Below are 24,928 nucleotides of genomic sequence, written 5' to 3'. Positions count from 1 at the left end.
AGCCCTTGTGGACATGGCAAGAGTTTACAGTTTTTGTCTTCATGCTAGCCAAACCCTACCTTGGTGAGTAAGGTCACAAGGTATCTTCCCAACTGAGAATATTTGGAGCATTATGGGCAGAACCCCAACAGTTTGGGATTTTGACAATTTAATGCAACCTCAGGAGGACATCCAACAACTCTATGAATCAATGCCAAGCCAAATAACTGCTTGCATCAGGGACAGTGGTGGACCAATGCATTATTGACTTGCTTAGTTTGTGAAACAGTTTCCCTTGAATAAATCATCTAATTTTTCTAAAATAGTAATCATATATTTGTCTGTAATGTACTTCACATCTACTGATCTCTGTCCCATTCAGGCAGTTCCTTTGTGGTGCATCCTTTTTTAAGTGTATATTAAAGCAGCTCATTTATATAAAACAAGAGTGGACCCAATATTGGTTCCTATAGTACATCTATGTTCCTTCATTCTAAAGATTGTGTTTCATTGCATATCCTTCCTGGGTTTCTTTAAAGTGACACACAGAATTCTTTTGGTTAAATAGGATAAAAGTGAGCCACTGGCAAGATCTCTGGTACCATAATTAAGTTTTTCTTGTGAACTGTACAGTCAACAGAAGACTGGATATGGAAAACATTCAAAGTGCCAGATCTGACATTTGTCACAGGAATGAAAAATTAATTTATCTCTGTTTGTGGATAACTGATTTGTATCCAAAAAAGTTGAGAAGATATTCTAATAGCACAGAACTATGCTGCTCATTGCACCACCACAAAAAAATAATGAGATAAATTAGAAACTAAATACTTTATTCAGAACATTATAAGTGCCTACCAGGTAACTAACTTATTTGAAGTGTCAATGAGAAAGTTGTTACAAGTTGCTTCTTGCAAGGCATAAAAATAGCCACTGTTAATAATGCTATTTATTTACATAAATACATAGCACTGTTACTGGTTGTGAAGTGACTGAAAGATTCTGTAACTTAACAAACGAAAGCATTGGTACGTTGATACAAACAATAACAAACATAAACACACACACAAATTTCAAGCTTTTGCAACCCATGGTTGCTTCATGAGGAAAGAAGGATGGAGAGGGAAAGACAAAAGGATGTGGGTTTTAAGGGAGAGGGTAAGGAGTCATTCCAATCCCGGGAGTGGAAAGACTTACCTTGGGGAGGAAAAAGGGACAGGTATACACTCTCTCTCTCTCTCTCTCTCACACACACACACACACACACACACACACACACACATATCCATCCACACATAACAGACACAAGCAGACATATGTCTGGGATTGGAATTGGAATGACTCCTTACCCTCTCCCTTAAAACCCACATCCTTTCGTCTTTTCCTCTCCTTCCATCTTTCCTGACGAAGCAACTGTTGGTTGCGAAAGCTTGAAATTTGTGTGTGTGTTTGTGTTTGTTATTGATTCTATCAACGTACCAACGCTTTCGTTTGGTAAGTTGCAGAATCTCTGTTTTTAGATATATTTTTCCCACGTGGAATGTGTGTGTGTGTGTGTGTGTGTGTGTGTGTGTGTGTGTGTGTGTGTGTGTGTGTGATGTGACTTACCCTACGAAAGCGCTGGCAGGTCGTTTGAAACACAAACAGACACATACATACACACAAAATTATTCTAGCTTTCGCAACCAATGGTTGCTTCATCAGGAAAGAGGGAAGAGGGGGAAAGACGAAAGGATGTGGGTTTTAAGGGAGAGGGTAAGGAGTCATTCCAGTCCCGGGAGCGGAAAGACTTACCTTAGGGGGAAAAAAGGACAGGTATACACTTGCACACACACACACACACACACACACACACACACACACACACACACACACACACATATCCATCCCCCCAGATTATGAAGATGTCATCAATAATTCTGTACCAAACTTTGGGTTGGCACGCCTGGGTAACCAAGAAGGCTTCCTCTAAGCGACCCATGAATAGGTTGGCGTACGAGGGGGCCATCCTGGTACCCATGGCTGTTCCCTTTAATTGTTGGTATGTCTGGCCTTCGAAAGTGAAGAAGTTGTGGGTCAGGATGAAGCTGGCTAAGGTAATGAGGAAAGAGGTTTTAGGTAGGGTGGCAGGTGATCGGCGTGAAAGGAAGTGCTCCATCGCAGCGAGGCCCTGGACGTGCGGGATATTTGTGTATAAGGAAGTGGCATCAATGGTTACAAGGATAGTTTCCGGGGGTAACAGATTGGGTAAGGATACCAGGCGTTCGAGAAAGTGGTTGGTGTCTTTGATGAAGGATGGGAGACTGCATGTAATGGGTTGAAGGTATTGATCTATGTAGACAGAGATACGTTCTGTGGGGCTTGGTAACCAGCTACAATGGGGTGGCCGGGATGATTGGGTTTGTGAATTTTAGGAAGAAGGTAGAAGGTAGGGGTGCAGGGTGTCGGTGGGGTCAGGAGGTTGATGGAGTCAGGTGAAAGGTTTTGTAGGGGCCTAAGGTTCTGAGGATTCCTTGAAGCTCCGCCTGGACATCAGGAATGGGATTACCTTGGCAAACTTTGTATGTGGTGTTGTCTGAAAGCTGACGCAGTCCCTCAGCAACATACTCCTGACGATCAAGTACCACAGTCGTGGAACCCTTGACCACCGGAAGAATGACGATGGATCGGTCAGCCTTCAGATCACAGATAGCCTGGGCTTCAACAGTGGTGATGTTGGGAGTAGGATGAAGGTTTTTTAAGAAAGATTGAGAGGCAAGGCTGGAAGTCATAAATTCCTGGAAGGTTAGGAGAGGGTGATTTTGAGGAAGAGGAGGTGGGTCCCGCTGTGACGGAGGACAGAACTGTTCCAGGCAGGGTTCAATTTGGGTAGTGTCTTGGGGAGTTGGATCATTAGGAGTAGGATTAGGATCATTTTTCTTCATGGCAAAGTGATATTTCCAGCAGAGAGTACGAGTGTAGGACAGTAAATCTTTGACGAGGGCTGTTTGGTTGAATCTGGGAGTGGGGCTGAAGGTGAGGCATTTGGATAGGACTGAGGTTTCGGAATGGGAGAGAGGTTTGGAGGAAAGGTTAACTACTGAATTAGTGTGTTGTGGTTCCAGACTGTGTTGATTGGAATTTTGAGGTTTTGGAGGGAGTGGAGCTGGAAGTGGGAGATAGAGTAGATGGGAGCGACTGGGTTTGTATGCAATGAGAGGAGGTTGAGGTTTGCTGGAAAGGTTGTGAAGGGTGAGTGAGTTGCCTTTCCGGAGGTGGGAAACCAGGAGATTGGATAGTTTTTTGAGGTGAGGGGTGGCATGCTGTTCTAATTTGCGGATGGCCTGTAGGAGGATGCTCTGAACAGCTGGTGTGGATGTGGGAGAGGAAAGATTGAGGACTTTTATTAAGGATAGGAGTTGAAGGGTGTGTTCATTGGCTGAGTTGATGTGTAGGAGAAGGATTAGGTGGGTGAGGGCAATGAATTGTTCAGTTTGGAACTGGTATAGGGACTGATGGAAAGGAGGGTTGCAGCCAGAGATGGGAACTTTAAGTGTGAGACCTTTGGGGCTAATGCCAAATGTCAGACAAGCCTGAGAAAATAAAATATGCGAGCGAAATCTGGCTAGGGTGAAGGCATGTTTGCAGAGGGAATGTAAATAAAACTTAATGGGGTCATTGTGGGGGTGTTGTGAGGGTGACATGGTATTAGAAGGTGGAAAGTGTAACATGAGGATGAAATTAAAAAAAAAAAAATTATTTTTATTTTTATTTTCATTTTCATTTTCATTTCAGCCTCATGTTACACTTTCCACCTTCTAATACCATGTTACCCTCACAATGCCCTCACAACGACCCCATTAAGTTTTATTTACATTCCCTCCGCAAACATGCCTTCACCCTAGCCAGATTACGCTCCCATATTTTATTTTCTCAGGCTTGTCTGACATTTGGCATTACCCCCAAAGGCCTCACACTTAAAGTTCCCATCTCTGGCTGCAACCCTTCTTTCCATCAGTCCCTATACCAGTTCCAAATTGAACAATCCATTGCCCTCACCCACCTAATCCTTCTCCTACACATCAACTCAGCCAATGAACACACCCGTCAACTCCTATCCTTAATAAAAGTCCTCAATCTTTCCTCTCCCACATCCACACCGGCTGTTCAGAGCATCCTCCTACAGGCCAACCGCAAATTAGAACAGCATGCCACCCTTCACCTCAAAAAACTATCCAATCTCCTGGTTTCCCACCTCCGGAAAGGCAACTCACTCACCCATCACAACCTTTCCAGCAAACCTCAACCTCCTCTCATTGCACACAGACCCAGTCTCTCCCATCTACTCAACCTCCCACTTCCAGCTCCACTCCCTCCAAAACCTCAAAATTCCAATCAACACAATCTGGCACCACAACACCCTAATTCAGTAGTTAACCTTTCCTCCAAACCTCTCTCCCAATCCGAAACCTCTGTCCTATCCAAAGGCCTCACCTTCAGCCCCACTCCCAGATTCAACCAAACAGCCCTCGTCAAAAATTTACTGTCCTACACTCGTACTCTCTGCTGGAAGTATCACTTTGCCACGAAGAAAAATGATCCTAATCCTACCCCTAATGATCCAACTCCCCAAGACAGTATCCAAATTGAACCCTGCCTGGAACAGTTCCGTCCTCCGTCACAGCGGGACCCACCTCCTCTTCCTCAAAATCACCCTCTCCAAACCTTCCAGGAATTTCTGACTTCCAGCCTTGCCTCTCAATCCTTCTTAAAAAACCTTAATCCTACTCCCAACATCACCACTGCTGAAGCCCAGGCTATCCGTGATCTGAAGGCTGACTGGTCCATCATCATTCTTCCGGCGGACAAGGGTTCCACGACCGTGGTACTTGATCGTCGGGAGTATGTGGCTGAGGGACTGCGTCAGCTTTCAGACAACACCACATACAAAGTTTGCCAAGGTAATCCCATTCCTGATGTCCAGGCGGAGCTTCAAGGAATCCTCAGAACCTTAGGCCCCCTACAAAACCTTTCACCTGACTCCATCAACCTCCTGACCCCACCGACACCCCGCACCCCTACCTTCTACCTTCTTCCTAAAATTCACAAACCCAATCATCCCGGCTGCCCCATTGTAGCTGGTTACCAAGCCCCCACAGAACGTATCTCTGCCTACATAGATTAACACCTTCAACCCATTACATGCAGTCTCCCATCCTTCATCAAAGACACCAACCACTTTCTCGAACGCCTGGTATCCTTACCCAATCTGTTACCCCCAGAAACCATCCTTGTAACCATTGATGCCACTTCCTTATACACAAATATCCCGCACGTCCAGGGCCTCGCTGCAATGGAGTACTTCCTTTCACGCCGATCACCCTACCTAAAACCTCTTTCCTCATTACCTTAGCCAGCTTCATCCTGACCCGCAACTTCTTCAATTTTGAAGGCCAGACAAATCAACAATTAAAGGGAACAGCCATGGGTACCAGGATGGCCCCCTTGTACACCAACCTATTCATGGGTCGCTTAGAGGAAACCTTCTTGGTTACCCAAGCCTGCCAACCCAAAGTTTGGTACAGATTTATTGATGACATCTTCATGATCTGGACTCACAGTGAAGAAGAACTCCAGATTTTCCTCTCAACCTCAACTCCTTTGGTTCCATCAGATTCACCTGGTCCTACTCCAAATCCCATGCCACTTTACTTGACGTTGACCTGCACCTGTCCAATGGCCAGCTTCACACGTCCGTCCACATCAAACCCACCAACAAGCAACAGTACCTCCAATATGACAGCTGCCACCCATTCCGCATCAAACGGTCCCTTCCCTACAGCCTAGGTCTTCGTGGCAAACGAATCTGCTCCAGTCCGGAATCCGTGAACCATTACACCAAAAACCTGACAACAGCTTTCGCATCCCGCAACTACCCTCCCGACCTGCTACAGAAGCAAATAACCAGAGCCACTTCCTCATCCTCTCAAACCCAGAAACTCCCACAGAAGAACCACAAAAGTGCCCCACTTGTGACAGGATACTTTCCGGGACTGGATCAGACTCTGAATGTGGTTCTCCAGCAGGGATATGACTTCCTCAAATCCTGCCCTGAAATGAGATCCATCCTTCATGAAATCCTCCCCATTCCACTAAGAGTGTCTTTCCGCCATCCACCTAACCTTCGTAACCTCTTATTCATCCCTATGAAATCCCCAAAACTTCTTCCCTACCCTAGGGCTCCTACCCTTGTAACCGCCCCCGGTGTAAAACCTGTCCCATGCACCCTCGCACCACCACCTACTCCAGTCCTGTAACCCGGAAGGTGTACACGATCAAAGGCAGAGCCACGTGTGAAAGCACCCACGTGATTTACCAACTGACCTGCCTACACTGTGACGCATTCTATGTGGGAATGACTAGCAACAAACTGTCCATTCGCATGAATGGACACAGGCAGACAGTGTTTGTTGGTAATGAGGATCACCCTGTGGCAAAACATGCCTTGGTGCACGGCCAGCACATCTTGGCACAGTGTTACACCGTCCGGGTTATCTGGATACTTCCCACTAACACCAACCTATCCGAACTCCGGAGATGGGAAATTGCTCTTCAATATATCCTCTCTTCCCGTTATCCACCAGGCCTCAATCTCTGCTAATTTCAAGTTGCCACCACTCATACCTCACCTGTCATCCAACAACATCTTTGCCTCTGCACTTCCGCCTCGACTGACATCTCTGCCCAAACTCTTTGCCTTTTAATATGTCTGCTTGTGTCTGTATATGAGTGGATGGATATATGTGTGTGTGTGTGCGAGTGTATACCTCTCCTTTTTTTCCCCGAAGGTAAGTCTTTCCACTCCCGGGATTGGAATGACTCCTTACCCTCTCCTTTAAAACCCACATCCTTTTGTCTTTCCCTCTCCTTCCCTCTTTCCTGATGAGGCAACAGTTTGTTGCGAAAGCTTGAATTTTGTGTGTATGTTTGTGTTTGTTTTTGTGTCTATCGACCTGCCAGCGCTTTTGTTCGGTAAGTCACCTCATCTTTGTTTTTTTTTATATATATATATACTTCTTACATTCTTGCGCTGAAGGCGGCTTTTCTCTCTTCAGACCATTTAGTTCCACAAGTCTTCTTAATTTTCACACCGAAACTCGAGATTGAATTCAGTTTTTTTCTAAAAAGCTTTCTGTTAAATATTGTTTCATATATATATATATATATATATATATATATATATATATATAGGGAAACATTCCACATGGGAAAAATATATTTAAAAAATATTTTTAAAAATCTATTTAAAAACAAAGATGATGTGACTTACTATACGAAAGCGCTGGCAGGTCGATAGAAACACAAACACATACATATACACAAAATTCTAGCTTTCGCAACCAATCGTTGCTTCGTCAGGAAAGAGGGAAGGAGAGGGGAAGACAAAAGGATGTGGGTTTTAAGGGAGAGGGTAAGGAGTCATTCCAATCCCGGGAGCGGAAAGACTTACCTTAGGGAGAAAAAGGGACAGGTATACACTCGCACACACACATATCCATCCGCATTATTATTATTATTATTATTATACAAATTTGGCCGTTAGAGACCGTGAAAACAGTTATTTCTTGCGCTTCTGGGAAGTCTTCTTCCTCTCAGTCCACACTTCTTACATTCTTGTGCTGAAGGCGGCTTTTCTCTCTTCAGACCATTTAGTTCCACAAGTCTTCTTAATTTTCACACCGAAACTCGAGAATGAATTCAGTTTTTTTCTAAAAAGCTTTCTGTTAAATATTGTTTCCTGATCTATGTCCATTTCTTTTAGATCTCTTTCTGTGTTGATAAACCATAAATTTTTATTTTTAGTTTTGCGATGTATGAAAATATTTGTTTTGTAAGCCTATTCGGGTTCATCCTCATGATGTGAGCATAAAAGGAGCATCTTCTTTTTCTAATTTCGTCTGTAATTTTGCTGCACTTCGTATACACTTCTTTGTTGCTTTTTAGTCTGTATACAGGCTTGCCTTGATCATCTGTTATTTTCCTGTGTCCAAGAATTGTCCTCACAATTCTTCTTTCACGATTTTCTATCTGTTCTGCGTATGTAAAATTTGCCAGTGTTTCTGATGCATATACTATCTGCGGTCTAATGACAGTCTGGTAGTGTCTGAGTTTAATGTTTTTGGATATACATTTTTTTGAATACATTTGTCTGCAGTAGTGAGTTGCTGTCTCTAGTTTTTGTATTCTAGCCCTGCAGGCTGGATGACCTTTTGCCACAGGCTGAATTAGTTCACCAAGATATTTTAAATCTTTAGATACCTGTATTTTCCCATATTTCGTAGTTATTTTCTTCGGTGGATTTTTGATATTTGTAATGACTTCTGTCTTTGCAAATGAAATTTGCAAGCCTGCTTTTTCAGCAGTTTCTTTAAGTAATTCTATTTGTTTTATTGTGTCTTTTTGTGTGTAAGCTAAACAGGCGAGATCGTCAGCGAAGGCAAAACAGTTGGTTTCAATGGCTTTGTAGCACTTCCCTCCAATTTGGACTTTCTCAACTCCATGTTTTTGCGTGAGTTTTCTCCATTCTGCTATGACTTTATCCAGAACACAGTTGAAGAGTACCGGGGCAGCGCATCTCCTTGTCTGACGCCGGTTTTGACCTCGAAATGCCGTGAAATTTCTCCTTGGAATTTTACTTTTGATGTTGTATTTGTTAATGTTTCTTTGATTATGGTGATTGTTGTTTCATCTATTTCATATTCTCGAAGTGTTTTGATGAGTGTGTCCCTACTGATTGAGTCATAAGCTTTTTTGAAATCAATGAATGTTATGAAATATTTCTTGCTCCTTGTAGATAAATAGTTCATTGTTGTTTTGAGGTTAAAAATTTGTTCGGCGCAGGATCTTCCTGGTCTGAAGCCAGCTTGATATTCTCCAAGTTTTCCCTCTGTAATTGGTGATACACGATTGAGCAGGGCTTTTGATAGAATTTTGTATGGGACTGGGAGAAGTGATATTCCACGATAGTTGTTAACATCCCTTTTGTCACCTTTTTTAAACATAGGGTGAATTAGGGCAGTTTTCCAGTGACTTGGGATTTTCTTGGTTTCCCATACTTGTTCAAGTTCTTTGTGTAGTGCTTCTACTGATGTTTCTCCCCCAAGCTTGAGCATTTCTGCTATAATTGTGTCTTCTCCACATGCTTTCCTGTTTTTGAGATTTTTGATTATGTTTGTGATTTCCTCTCGTGTCGGAGGTGTTGAACGTGTTGGTAATGTTTCTGGTTGCGTAAAACTGAGAGTCTGGATGGGTGTTTGGCAGTTTAGGAGTGTCTCAAAATATTCAGCCAGGATTTCACAGTTTTCAGTATTGTTGGTGGCGAGAGTCTTATTATTTCTCATAAGGATTTTTTTTTTTTTTTTTCAAAGGCCTTTGACTATGTCTGCTTGTGTCTGTATATGTGTGGATGGATATGTGTGTGTGTGTGCGAATGTATACCCGTCCTTTTTTCCCCCCTAAGGTAAGTCTTTCCGCTCCCAGGATTGGAATGACTCCTTACCCTCTCCCTTAAAACCCACATGCTTTCGTCTTTCCCTCTCCTTCCCTCTTTCCTAATGAAGCAACCGTTGGTTGCGAAAGCTAGAATTTTGTGTGTATGTTTGTGTGTCTATCGACCTGCCAGCGCTTTCGTTTGGTAAGTCACATCATCTTTGTTTTTATATACACTCCTGGAAATTGAAATAAGAACACCGTGAATTCATTGTCCCAGGAAGGGGAAACTTTATTGACACATTCCTGGGGTCAGATACATCACATGATCACACTGACAGAACCACAGGCACATAGACACAGGCAACAGAGCATGCACAATGTCGGCACTAGTACAGTGTATATCCACCTTTCGCAGCAATGCAGGCTGCTATTCTCCCATGGAGACGATCGTAGAGATGCTGGATGTAGTCCTGTGGAACGGCTTGCCATGCCATTTCCACCTGGCGCCTCAGTTGGACCAGTGTTCGTGCTGGACGTGCAGACCGCGTGAGACGACGCTTCATCCAGTCCCAAACATGCTCAATGGGGGACAGATCCGGAGATCTTGCTGGCCAGGGTAGTTGACTTACACCTTCTAGAGCACGTTGGGTGGCACGGGATACATGCGGACGTGCATTGTCCTGTTGGAACAGCAAGTTCCCTTGCCGGTCTAGGAATGGTAGAACGATGGGTTCGATGACGGTTTGGATGTACCGTGCACTATTCAGTGTCCCCTCGACGATCACCAGTGGTGTACGGCCAGTGTAGGAGATCGCTCCCCACACCATGATGCCGGGTGTTGGCCCTGTGTGCCTCGGTCGTATGCAGTCCTGATTGTGGTGCTCACCTGCACGGCGCCAAACACGCATACGACCATCATTGGCACCAAGGCAGAAGCGACTCTCATCGCTGAAGACGACACGTCTCCATTCGTCCCTCCATTCACGCCTGTCGCGACACCACTGGAGGCGGGCTGCACGATGTTGGGGCGTGAGCGGAAGACGGCCTAACGGTGTGTGGGACCGTAGCCCAGCTTCATGGAGACGGTTGCGAATGGTCCTCGCCGATACCCCAGGAGCAACAGTGTCCCTAATTTGCTGGGAAGTGGCGGTGCGGTCCCCTACGGCACTGCGTAGGATCCTACGGTCTTGGCGTGCATCCGTGCGTCGCTGCGGTCCGGTCCCAGGTCGACGGGCACGTGCACCTTCCGCCGACCACTGGCGACAACATCGATGTACTGTGGAGACCTCACGCCCCACGTGTTGAGCAATTCAGCGGTACGTGCACCCGGCCTCCCGCATGCCCACTATACGCCCTCGCTCAAAGTCCGTCAACTGCACATACGGTTCACGTCCACGCTGTCGCGGCATGCTACCAGTGTTAAAGACTGCGATGGAGCTCCGTATGCCACGGCAAACTGGCTGACACTGACGGCGGCGGTGCACAAATGCTGCGCAGCTAGCGCCATTCGACGGCCAACACCGCGGTTCCTGGTGTGTCCGCTGTGCCGTGCGTGTGATCATTGCTTGTACAGCCCTCTCGCAGTGTCCAGAGCAAGTATGGTGGGTCTGACACACCGGTGTCAATGTGTTCTTTTTTCCATTTCCAGGAGTGTATATGTGTGCTGTTTTTGTCTCAACAACTAATGTACTCAACAACAAATGTAATATACATGTAAATGTGAACAGCAGTCTGGAGATGGTTTGAAAATTGTAATGGCACTGTTCATGTAAATAAACAAATTTACTGAGGGTGGCCAGTTGGTGGTTTCTTCTTTGCAAGTATCAATTTGCATTTTGTACACAACTATGATCTCAAAAATGACAGTTTTCAACAAAATAGTAAAAAGGTTTTGTGCCAAGTGCCATTAATACTGAGGTACTACATTTTATTTGTGATAGTACATGTACAGAAACACAGCATTAGGTTTTTAACTGGTATAACTGTAGTCAACAGAAACCACTTGCCATATCTCTTAACTTTTGGAACTCCAGAGGGAAGCACAGCTTGGCATGAAGACCATGCACCATGTCTGAAAGACTTTCTCCAGGGTTTGGCACCTCGATCAAGTCTAGGGATATGCAACAGAGCACCAAGAACTCAGTATCACTACAAACACATTTTTTGAAAAATGTCACTGAGAATGTTTTCCATTTACACTCTTCAAATATTTTTAACAAGTTACAAAAAATATCAGCTAGCAATATTTTGTTAGAGTGTTTAATTTTTGTATAATCTGGTTAGTGACGTGAAAAATGGCTTGTTCTACGGAGAGACTAAGTATCTTATTCCTGGGTAGGCGTGTTCTCTTTATGCATACATGATCTTTTCCAGTACCTTTGAGAAAGTGGTTAGCATAAAGTCTGTTGAGTAATTACTCCTTTCTTGAAAAGGGTTCTTACAATAGTAAATTTCAGCCTGCATGAAAATGTACATTATGATAGTGGCATATTACCTATGCAATAGAATAGTTCCCATACATAGAGAGAATTGGATTTTAGTGATTTTATTTATCCCACAGACCCACTTGGATAGTTAAACACATTAAAGGGCTTGGTTTCTGGGATATGGAGAGGTGCACTTGGCCTGGACTGAATCCACCGCACGGATTAACAGCAGAAGCCAGCGTTCTGGCCATCTTGAACATGGTTTTTAGGCTTTAGGTTTCAACTCAAGTATATACTGAGCTGACTCCCAGGTTTTGCCTCAGTTACATGATATACATACAAACATTTTGGAAAAGGATGTCACATTTGATCATCCACCACACACTAGACACAGTCATCAGGGACACATGGATCTTTCCCCAGGAGGAAGCTGAAAGTAGCTTTAACATGCCTTTGCAAGTGACAAACCCATCATAACTATTTTTTAATCATTTAATCACTTTCCTTACAATGGCTCAGTATTTCTTGCAATATTAAATCAGTCCTATCTCTTTCCTTTTCCTCCCAATTTCTTTTCATCTCCTAATTATTTCACATAATTTCCATGCTCGTGATTTTTTCATTCCTCTTATAATCCCTGGGTTTTTATATGAGGTTAAATACAAATAGTGTCAGTTTCTTGTAGAAAACAATTTAGAAAATGTGTATGTTGACTCAAAAGGTTGTGATCATTGATATGATATAAATATATTCTATGTTGTTCATAAATTATGGTACACAGATACTTTCTTACCGATATAATTTTTGACTTGCTGTCATAATGTCAACTGTTTCATCAAGCTGAACTACTTCCATAACGTTATCACCCAGTTCCAAAGAATCTCCAATTTCCTCAGCAAGCCTCATTGATATATAATGTGCACCATTCTTGAACAAATTTGCTTTAATGAAAGACATGTTAGGTAGAATAAGAAACAACATTAATGCACATTTTGCAATTATACTTCACAAATAGGAAGATAATGATGAATGAGACATTCAACAAAAACATTTTTACCATAATTCTTTGGGTGTCATCCCCTGGGAATATCAGTTTCAGCTTGTTTATAAATCCTTGTTTTCCATTTACAAATGATATAAAATATAATGCCGAAATCTGAGAAGACTCAGCCCCTAAAACCAAGAGGATGCATAATTGTATAGTATTGTATAGTACTGTATTTTTATAGCTTCTATATTCTATAAAAGCAGCTTATGTATTAGGCATTGGAAGAGTCTTTTTACATGTTTAGAGGTGAAAGTGGTTTATATGCACACATATTTAAAATTTCAAATAATACACTTAATACATTTAAGCTGTGGAAAACACAGGATGGAATACCAGCAATATGGAAAGGATAGATTACTATTAACCACATAGAGTAGACAATTGGCTGCAGACAGGCACAATGAAACTGAACGCTAGATGTATTCACTATCAGACTACGACTTTCATGAGAAATTGAAAACTCACACACATTTACACAAGCACAACTCACACAAGCATGGCCTCTGTTGTCTCTGGGCACTAAAGCCCGACCACAACTGTGTCTCGTGTAAGTAGCCATCTTTGCTGAGATGGACAGTGGGGGTACAGAGGAGGCATGGGGTGGGGAGGGCAAGGGATACTAGGGTAAATGTTGCGGAAGATGCTAGTGCTGGCTGTGGGAGTGTACAGGGATGCTACTCTGGAGGACAGAGACTAGCAAAGGCTGAGGGCAGGGGAATTATGCGTTTTTAGGTGCTGGGTTCTTTAGCATGATGGGAGGGAGTTCTGGAGGTGTGGCAAATGTAGTATGTCTATAAGGCAGGTCTGGCAGCTATGCAAGGATGCGGGCACAGGTTTGATGGAGGTTCTTGTAATGGTAGTTGTGGACAGTGATAGTTATATGAGGTGAATAGATGGTAAAGTTTTTGATGTGGTAATGAGCATGCTACTCTAATTTCTGGAAGGAAAGGGTTTCAGTTTTATAGATGGAATGTAGGAATAAGGAGATCATTGTAGAAGGAGGGGTTGTAGCTGTAGATGGGTAATTTCATGGTTAGGCCATTTGGGGTGGGATTCCATGAGCAGGAACAGTATGTGGAGGTGCGTTCTGCCTGGGGATTGAGAAATTTTTCTTTATTGGCATAGATGAAAGGAGCAAGATCTATAGTGAAGGATGAAAAATGCATACAAATATGAGCAATGTCACAAAAAACACAACTAAGATGAAATGGATGAAATATGGTCAGAAAAGATAAACACAGAGTAAGTTGGGTCAATAGTGGAAACAAAATAAAATCAGCATGAAAATGGTATGAGATCAAATTGAAAATAAGTCTGCTTGTGTCTGTGTATGTGCAGATGGATATATATATATTGTGATATGTGTGTGTGTGTGTGTGTGTGTGTGTGTGTGTGTGTGTGTGTGTGTGTGTGTGTGTGTGTGCGCGCGCGCAAGTGTATACCTGTCCTTTTTTCCCCCTAAGGTAAGTCTTTCCGCTCCCGGGATTGGAATGACTCCTTACCCTCTCCCTTAAAATCCACATCCTTTCGTCTTTCCCTCTCCTTCCCTCTTTCCTGATGAAGCAACTGTTTGTTGCGAAAGCTTGAATTTTGTGTGTATGTTTGTGTTTGTTTGTGTGTCTATCGACCTGCCAGCACTTTCGTTTGGTAAGTCACATCATCTTTGTTTTTAGATATATTTTTCCCACGTGGAATGTTTCCCTCTATTATATTCATATCATTAATTTGAAAATACGAATAAAAATAAATAAAAAGATGATAAAAGACTGGAGTGTAGCTTGGTGAGAGGATATCTGCAAAGGGAGGGGGCAGCTGATGTAACTGGATTAGGTGAGGTCAGTGAGGAGAACGTCTGAATAAGGGAAGAAATGGAGAAGGGGGAGGTCGGGGCACAACAGTTGTTAGCTACAAGGTGGAAGAAAGTGTACAGGAATGAACAGGAAAATATCCATTCAAATATGTACATAATACACTTCATACACCTATATATTCTTCAACAGAGTGAAAGCAGTGATTCTGCAAATATCACTTTAAAGATTTTCCAGAGATTTTGACATCAGTATTTGTTTTTATGTTTTTGGTAAGTTTAATTCCCATGTGGTAAGTTCCATTCTGGCACAAAGATGTGCTGTTTTTGGTCATATGTAATCCTTTATTTTGTCTGAGAGAAGGAATACCAGAAATCTTAAATGGAGCTTTACATGATTCTCTAGGTTTGCATCCAAACATGATTCTAATACCCTTTTTTGCAGTCTGATGGTCATATTAGCTGTTTTAGAATTTCCCCAAAATGTGACCCCATATTTAAGGTAAGTAGTAAACATTATTTTCACTGCAAAATTTCCGCATGCATTTATTTGAATTTGTGACTGAATTTCTTAGGGTTAAAGCAACAGCATATACAAATTTAAAAATCACATTACACATTTCAGAAGCCCTATGAACAGTGATTGTATGATTTTCAATTTATTATTTGAGTTGATGTAGTTACTTAGTGGAAGCAACAGGTTTTAGCTTCTCTATTCACCTTTTGTTAATTATTTATCCATAAAGTCACTTATGTTGGCCTTGTCTGTGAACAGGAGAAACAAAAATTTTTAGAATTATTAGTAGAAAACCTTGACTCATGTTGTCCCAAATATTACAAAAACCACACAAAGCAGAACCGGGGTAATAAACCCCAAGAACTGAGAAACTGATAAATGCAACACCTGTGCAAAATTAGGGAAGAAATTGAGGTGTGCTTTGCCATGCACGTCACAGTGGTTTTCAGAGTATAGATGTGTATGTAGATTGCAATACAGTCAAGCTGAGAAGGAAACTTACACAGGAGTGCCAAGTGCATACAGATCAGAAATTAGAGCAGCCAAGAGGAAAGCCACTGACAGTTACATATTCAATTTGACATATAAGTGAAAAACAGCTTAGAAAAGTTGTCAAAGCTGAGGTAATCTCTGGAAATAAGTACAACATTCCAAGTCAACCAAACACCTTAAATACATACGTTAACAGTTCTGGCTCAAATAAAAATCTCACTGAAGATGCAAATAAAACTGTAGTTTTGCTTCCAGCTCTAGATAGTTGCAAGGTGACAACTTCTGCTAGTCTTTTGTATCCTACAGACAGATTGGTGAAGCAACTGCCAAACTTAGCAGCTCAAAAGCAGAAGATTTCTATGGACTTTCAAATTATGTAATAAAAATATAAAGAAAGAAATTCTACTGCTACTAACCAAAACCATTAACCAAATACTGCATGCAGGAATCTTCCCAGATTGCCTAAAAGTTACTATTTGAACACTTATTCATAAGAAAGGTTATAAATCATCCCCTGATAACTATGTTCCATCTCACCCATACCAATCATATAAAAAATTATAGAATATTGTATGCACAAACAGATGAACCAGCACTATGAGCAAAATAACCTACTTAGCTCTTCACAACATGGTGTCAGACCTCATCCTTCCACTGGCAAAGAGTTGAGACTGTCATCACAAAAATATATGATTCTTTTGGGACTGAGAAAACAACCTGTGTGGCTCGTCTAGATTTGAGGAAAGCTTTTGATACTGTCTCACACAGTATACTTATCAAAAAGCTCCAGTACTATGAAGCTGGAGAGAATGATCTTCACCTTATTGAGTCATACCTAAACAACACCTAGCACATGGTAACTGTAAACAACCAAAGGTCAGATTCATTACCTGTTACAAAAGGCATTCCACAGGACTCGGTAATGGAATCATTCCCGTTCACTGTATGTGTAAACAATTTACCCTCATTCTTGCCGTGTCAGGCAGTATTGTACACAGATGATACAACTCTAACCACACAAGGTGATGAACCAGAGGAGATGTGAGCTAAGTGTAGCAATGTATTGATGTACTAACTGGTTCCAGGCAAATTACCAACAATAAAACTGAACACATTGTTTTCAATTTGAGTTTCTCCAACGAAGAGAAAAAAATAATCAAACTGTTAGGTTTTCACATAGATCAGAAACTCAGCTTGGCAAGTTACACAAAAAATGGAACTCATCTATGGGGTAACTGCCCTGGCTCAAAAATCATACTCAAGTGGCAAAAAATGGTTATCAGATGTATTTTCCTCGAGAGAATCTTGTAAAGATCACTTCAAAGAGCTCAATATTATGACAGTCCCTAGCCTCTATATGTAAAGTTGTCTTCTCAGTGTTAATGAGAATTTAAATAATTGTAACCTTAGGATGTCTGTACATGAACATGATACAAGAACTGGACACTCAATGGATATAACTCACAGTAGGCTAGCTAAGGTTCAAAACAGCCACAAATATCTAGGATCCATATTTTCCAATAGACTCCCAAAAGCTGTCCATTCTGTTCCCTGTAGTACATTTAAGATTGTTCTAGCAGAGTGGTTTAAGAAGGAAGCATATTATGCCATAAAAGGGTATGAGGAATCAGATTTAAGTGACAAAGTTCTGGCTACTGTCATACTAAGTTGCAATAAATCACTGAGTAAAAGCTTTTTCTGCATACATAATTTTCACATTATGTGTAACAATGTGTCACTGAAATTTTCAGGCATTTCATGTCTCTTAGCTTTAATGTACATAATTACACCAACAAGATGTAAAATGTTGAAAGGTGAAAATATTCTAAATTCCATTCTTATCCATATAGTCACATAAGTTGGTCTTGTCCGGGATCAACAAGAGTTAGTAAAGGAACATTTTTACCAATATTGTCAGATATATGGGCTTGGTCCAGGACAGTTAACAGTGAATTGAGTCAGTAGGCAGCACAGGATTCATGTAAAGCCAGTTCAGCTATCTGCAAGAAATGTTTTGCCGAGTGCCAAGCGGTGTAGCGATCGCTGAACAGCCAGCGGCAGGGAGATGTGGAATACAGTCAACAGGGAATTGTTACCCCTTCTTGCCGCTGAGTCATACACTGTACTGCAATGTACTTTGGCAGTGTGCCACATCACATCAGAGCAGCCAACAACAGCAGTAGTCATCATCAGCAGCAGAGTTGTAGTCATAAGTATGTTAAGTGTTGTAGCAGGCATGTCGTTTTTGTGATTTTCAGTATTCTTGATACCCACAGAGATGGATAAGGAAAGCAGAACATCACCCATGATTCACAAGTCCATGGCTAGTGTGAGCCTGTGAGCTCACAGGTACACAGAAAGGCAAACAAAGGTCTTTTGATGCATGTTTCAGGTAATTTTAAAACAAGATTTAATGTCATATTTGAGAAATTTACAGTTGTCTTGACCGATATAATAAAAAATGGAGTAAAATATGGAAAGAGATAATTTTGAAAGGTAAGCTTTAAAATTGGAGACTGCATGTTAAATCAGGAAGGATATAAGTGAGCTGTACTGTAAAGAACAGAAACTGTCATAAGAAGTTGATGCAGTTGGGACAGAATGAAAAGGGGAAACAGTGGGCAGAAATGTGATGCTGGTAATGTTGAAATGGGGAAGGCTATAACTGAAGTGAATGAAGAGGTTGTGGCTGGCAATGATGAATCAGAATCTGCAGTGATAAGTGAAGTGACATGCTCAGCTAACAATTTAAGGAATCAGGTTGAAAATGCATTTGAGATTGTGAGCAGGCAGATGTTCCTGTATCAGATATTTAGGTGCAATGGAATTTGCTTCAGTGAAAGTCAGTGATAATTCTGTGGAGGCAATAGAATCTGAATCTTGTATTTTTGTAGGTGGAGATGTTGCATGCTCCAGTGATGTGGCTGAGATTACTCATAAGTAGGCAGTGGTTCCCAAACCAGATGTTTTTAGTGGGCAGAAAGGGGTTTCTGCATCACATGTTTTTGAGTGTGAGCAGGATGTGGTTACTGTATGAGACCTTTTTAGTGATCAGGCAGTAGTCCTGTATCAGGTGGTTTTGTTGGTTTACAATGTGCAGAATATAGCTGCAGATAATGTTTTTGTGGGAGGAACTGTGAGTGGCAGACTGAATACTAATGAAATAATGTTTGTTGCAATTAATATGAAAGTTAGCAGATGAACAGTAAGATAAGTAACATACATCTATAGTGTCTGGAAATGTGGGGTATTCTGTTATGCAGACACCCAGTGGTAAAACTTTCACTTGTGTGCAGGCAATATGGCCTGGTGTTGATGTTTTTATGGATGGATATATACATGGAGGCATATGCTCCAGTTATTGAGGTTATTGGTGACAGGAAAAGTGCCTATCATTAATGTAAAAGTGGATGGAGATATAGATAATAATTGAGATTATTTGTATGGAGGCAATATGGACTGTGGATAACATGGTTGATGGAGTTTATGGGCACACTGTAGTTTCTGTATCAGGCATTTTAAGTGATGGTGTGTCTGCCTGCAGAAAATGTTATATTGATGGACAGTTACATTGACCGCTAATCAATTGAAATTATTTTGCTAACTGCACGAGTGAAGAGCTTGTGCAAGCATATTTATTTACTGATGGCATTCAGCAGTTGAGTGTTGATAATGAAATATGTTCTGGGGATAATGATTATAAATTTTTGTTGGGGAAAACAGACCTGTATAATGAGAAAACTTTTTACATAGGTAGTGAAGTGAGTAACGCAAGACAGGCTGATGATAATAATAATTATCCAAATGGTAATGATGATAATGAGGTAGTTATATTTGTAGCAATTATTGGTCAGCAAAGAATAGTTGTGAGTAGCAGCAAGTCAAGCAGTAATTGAATGGAAGTGATGAGTTTATCGAGAGGTCCACTTCCACACCTGCGTCTACATCTACATCTACACTCTGCAAACCACTGTGGGGTACATGGCAGAGGGTACATTCCATTCTACCAATTATTAGGGTTTCTTTCCATTCAATTCATTACAGAGTGCATGAAGAATGATTGTTTGAATACCTCTGTGCACGAAGTAATTAGTCTAATCTTATAGTCAGAATCCCTATGTGAGTGATACATAGGAATTGTAGCATATTTTTACAGTCAACATGTAAAGCTGGTTCATGAAATTTTGTTGACAGACTTTCTCGGGACAGTTTACATCTATCTTAAACAGTCTTCCAGTTCAGTTCCTTCATTGCCTCTGTGACATTCTTCCATTGACTAAAAAAACCTATGGCCATTCATGCTGTCCTCTACCTACATTCAATATTCCCTGTTAGTCCTATCTGGTCTCCCCCCTCCCTCCCCCCCGTTCCATGAAATATGGACCTTACATTGGTGGGGAGGCTTGCGTGCCTTAACAATATAGATAGCTGTACCATAGGTGCAACCACAACAGAGGGGTGTCTGTTGAGAGGCCAGACAAATGTGTGGTTCCTGAAGAGGGGCGGCAGCATTTTCAGTAGTTGCAGGGACAACAGTCTGGATGATTGACTGATCTGGCCTTGTAACATTAACCAAAACGGCCTTGCTGTGCTGGTACTGTGAATGGCTGAAAGCAAGGGAAAACTACAGCCAAAATTTCTCCCGAGAGCATACAGCTTTACTATATCATTAATTGATGATGGTGTCCTCTTGGGTAAAATATTCCAAAGGTAAAATAGTCGGAGCTCCAGGTGGGAACTACTCAGGAGGATATCGCTATCAGGAGAAACAAAACTGGCATTCTATGGATTGGAGCATGGAATGACAGATCCCTTAATTGTGTAGGTAGGTTAGAAAATTTAAAAATGGAAATAGCTAGGTTAAAGTTGGATATAGTGGGAATTAGTGAAGTTTGGAGGCAGGAAGAACAAGACTTCTGGTTAGGTGAATACAGGGTTATAAATACAAAATCAAATCGGGGTAGTACAGGAGTAGGCTTAATAATGAATTTAAAAATTCGAGCACGCGTAATTTACTATGAATAGCACAGTGAACACATTATTGTAGCCAAGATAGACACCAAGCCCACACCTACCACAATAGTAAAGGTTTATATGCCAACTAGCTCCACAAAAGATGAAGAGATTGAAGAAATGTATGATGAGAAAAAAGAAATTATTCAGATAGTGAAGAGAAACAAAAATTTAATAGTCATGTGGGACGGAATATGATTGTAGGAAAAGGAAGAGAAGGAAAAATAATAGGTGAATATGGAATGGGTGTAAAGAATGAAAGAGGAAGCTGCCTGGTAGAATTTTGCAAAGAGAGTAACTTAATCATAGCTAACACTTGGTTTAAGAATCGTGAAAGAAGGCTGTATACATGGAAGAGGCCTGGAGACACTGGAAGGTTTCAGATAGATTATACATTTAGGGCCAGGTTTTAAATTCTGAGACATTGCCATAGGCAGATGATTAGTTTAGTACGTCACAGCTGCAAAATACTAATATGAATTCTTTACAGGTGAAAGGAAAAACTGATAGAAGCTGACCTCAGGGAAGATCAGTTTGGATTCTGTAGAAATGTTGGAACATGTGAGGCAATACTGACCCTACAACTTATCTTAGAAGATAGATAAAGGAAAGGAAAACCTACATTTCTAGCTTTTGTAGACTTAGAGGAAGCTTTTGACAATGTTGACTGGAATACTCCCTTTAAAATTCTGAAGGTGGAAGGAGTAAAATACAGGGAGCAAAAGGCTGCTTACAATTTGTACAGAAACCAGATGGCAGTTATAAGAGTTGAGGGGCATGAAAGGGAAGTAGTGGTTGGGAAGGGAGTGAGACAGGATTGTAGCCTATCCCCAATGTTATTCAATCTGTATATTGAGCAAGCAGTAAATGAAAAAGTAAGTAAAATTTGGGGTAGGAATTAAACTCCATGGAGAAGGAATAAAAACTTTGAGGTTTTTTCATTACATTGTAATTCTGTCAGAAACAGCAATGGACCCCGAAGAGCAGTTGAACTCAATGGACAGTGTCTTGAAAGGAGGATATAAGATGAACATTAACAAAAGCAAAATGAGGATAATGGAATGTAGTCAAATTAAACCAGGTGATGTTGAGCGAATTACATTAGGAAGTGAAACACTTAAAGTAGTAAATGAGTTTTGTTATTTGGGAAGCAAAATAACTGACGATGGTTGAAGTAGAAAGAACATAAAATGTAGACTGGCAATGGCAAGGAAAGCGTTTCTGAAGAAGAGAAATTTGTTAACTTTGAGTATAGATTTAAGTGTCAGAAGGCCTTTCAAAAAGTGTTTGTATGTAGTGTAGCCTTGTATGGAAGTGAAAAATGGATGATAAATAATTTAGACAAGAAGAGAAGCTTTCAAAATGTGGTGCTACAGAAGAATGCTGAAGATTAGATGGGTAGATCACATAACTAACAAGGAGGTCCTGAATAGTGTTGGGAAAAAGAGTAATTTGTGGCACAACTTGACTAGAAGAAGGGATTGGTTGGTAGGACATGTTCTGAGGCATTGAGGGATCACCAATTTAGTACTGGTGGGCAGTGTGGAGGGTAAAAATCTTAGAGGGAGACCAAGAGTGAATAAACCAAGCAGATTCAGAAGGATAAAGGTTGCAGTATTTACTTGGAGATGAAGAAACTTGCACAGGATAGAGTAGCATGGAGAGATGCATCAAACCAGTCTCTGGACTGAAGACCACAACAACAGTCCTATCTGGTACAGGTCCCACACTATTGAGCAATATTCTAGAACCAATCTCATGAGTGATTTGTGCAATCTCCTTTGTAGACTGATTGCACTTCCACAGTATTCTACCAACAAACCAAAGTATACCAACTCCTTTACCCACAACTGAGCTTATGTGATCATTCCATTTCATATCACTAAAAGTGTTACACCCAGCGATTTGTATGAGTTGGCCAATTCCAGCAGTGACTGTCTGATATTATAGTCATAGGATTCTACATTTTTTTCATTTTGTGAAGTGTACAATTTTAAATTTATGAACATTTAAACTAATTTGCCAGTATCTAATAATAATAATAATAATGGTTTATGTGTCCATAATAACTTTTACAGTCAGGGGCCTAGTCAGTTGGTACATACGTGAACAATAATAATAGTTTAGTAGTAGAAATAAAGTACATACAACATTAAAAATCCTTGATGGAGTACAAACATTTAGCAAGTAACAGCTGCTTTAATTTTTTTTCAAATATGTTTCCTTTTAACATTTTTATGGTATTTGGCAGTCTCTTGTAAAAAAATCTTCCAGCAGAAAATGGATTACGATCGGTTGCTTTTTCATTTCTGAGTTTTATGTGGTAATCCTCTTTCTTCCTTCTATTATAACTATGGATATCACTATTTATTATATTGTGCTCCACATTTTCTTTTACAAACAGTATAGACCTTAGAACATATAATAAATACACTGTTAATATATTATACTTAATGAAGTATTCTCTACAGGATTGACGTTTACTAATATTCACTATTATCCTAATTGCTCTCTTCTGGGCTCTAAAAGCCATATCCATGTATACCGTTGGTGCCCCACCCCAAATCTCAATACCGTATTGTAGGTGGGAGTGTATAATGCCAAAATAGATTTGTCTTAAGACTGGTGACGCTTTTATGCTAGAAAGGCGTTTTAGCAGGTAGGTATTACATGAGATTTTTTTACACATGTAGCTGATGTGCTCCTCCCATGTAAGATGTTCATCAACTATAATACCCAGGAATTTATGTTTCTCAATTGTTTCAATTGATAACTCTGGCTCAGTATCCACTTGTCTTGATTTGTAATTTAGCATAAACTCCATTAGAATTGTCTTTTCCTTATTTAAAGCCAATTTATTTTTAGTCATATATTCTGTGATGAGGTTAGTGTTCTTCATATTATTTTGTACTGCTGGCTGTTTTGTAGGGCCTCAGCTTATGAAGGAAGTGTTGTCAGCATAATTCACAAGGTCTGCATTTTTTGGAATTATTATATCATTGATGTACACAATGAACAGAAAAGGCCCCATAATACTTCCCTGAGGGACTCCACAGTTAAGAATTTTATAAGATGATTTTACTGTTTGTATAAGCCTCCGGTTGTATGATACATCTTAACACATTGTCTCCTGTCAGCAAGGTACGATCTTAACAAATTTAATGCCACTCCTCTGACCCCATAAGTTTCTAACTTATGTACAAGAATGGAGTGATTTATAGTATCAAAAGCCTTAGATAGTTCTAGAAAGGTGCCAATAACTTTGTTTCCATCATCAAGGTTATTCAATACTGATTGAAATCTTATCAATATCTTACTGAATATTTATGCAGCATCTTTCAGATAATACTTCAATATAGATAACAGTATCATCTGCAGAAAGCCTGATGTTACTATTAACTGCTGCTTCAGCAGCTCATTGTCATGAAATAAAATGGGGCATGATTTCACCAACAGGATGCCTGGATCTTGAAAATGTTTAAAAACAATACATTAATTTTCTTCTTGGTCTCAGAATTCAGTTGTAGTTCCATCAAACAACAAAATTAGCAATAATGCAGTTGTATTATGTTCTCAAGATAATGTTATCAGGTGTAACTGAAATTTGTTCAAAATTAAACACCAATTAATATCTCCATAGTATACATTTTTCAGTCTTAAATAAGCACAAAATAATGTTTTGCATTTCTTCATACATTGACAATATATTTCACATGGGTGCAATGGGGATAAGTTACAATCACGCCACCCCAAGTCCAATCCTCAACATTTTTCAGTATTGTCCATCATCAACATAGCTACAATCTGACTCATCTCCTCCACAGTTCATTACCAACTCTCTTCAGAAAAAGAAATGTAAATCAATTATACGAAAGTCTCATACTGACAGACCATACAGTATCATTCACATTGATATTTGTTTACAGAAGACATATGTGTAAAATAGTTTACATAGAATAATAAATGCATTTTTGTTAAATTGAATAATCAGTTAGTTTTAGAAACAAATTATAATGGGTTTTTAATAGTTTTATATGTTGAGAATATCAAAATTCTCTATTGATAACTGGTAAGTGGAAATATAATTGATCACATATGATTGTCAATGTTTCACAGTGGTAACTCAAAAATACAAATACATAGGCTTTCAGAGGTAGAGGAAGATAAATAAACAT

At 40.5% G+C, this 24,928-nt stretch overlaps 1 protein-coding gene across 1 annotated transcript in view; it reads right to left on the bottom strand.

Moving 5' to 3' along the window:
• LOC124606460 (amine oxidase [flavin-containing] A) overlaps positions 1–24,928 on the bottom strand; it is a 270,234-nt gene that overhangs the window by 98,105 nt on the left and 147,201 nt on the right. The window contains exons 4-5 of the mRNA XM_047138441.1: positions 12,934–13,049; positions 12,670–12,803 (exon numbers count right to left, since the gene is read on the bottom strand). Coding sequence (XP_046994397.1) covers positions 12,670–12,803; positions 12,934–13,049 — 250 coding nt within the window. The remainder of the gene's footprint in view (positions 1–12,669; positions 12,804–12,933; positions 13,050–24,928) is intronic.

The sequence above is a fragment of the Schistocerca americana genome, chromosome 3 (assembly GCF_021461395.2).
Source record: "Schistocerca americana isolate TAMUIC-IGC-003095 chromosome 3, iqSchAmer2.1, whole genome shotgun sequence".
Classification (NCBI taxonomy): domain Eukaryota; kingdom Metazoa; phylum Arthropoda; class Insecta; order Orthoptera; family Acrididae; genus Schistocerca; species Schistocerca americana.
This window is presented reverse-complemented; position numbering and strand designations above follow the sequence as displayed.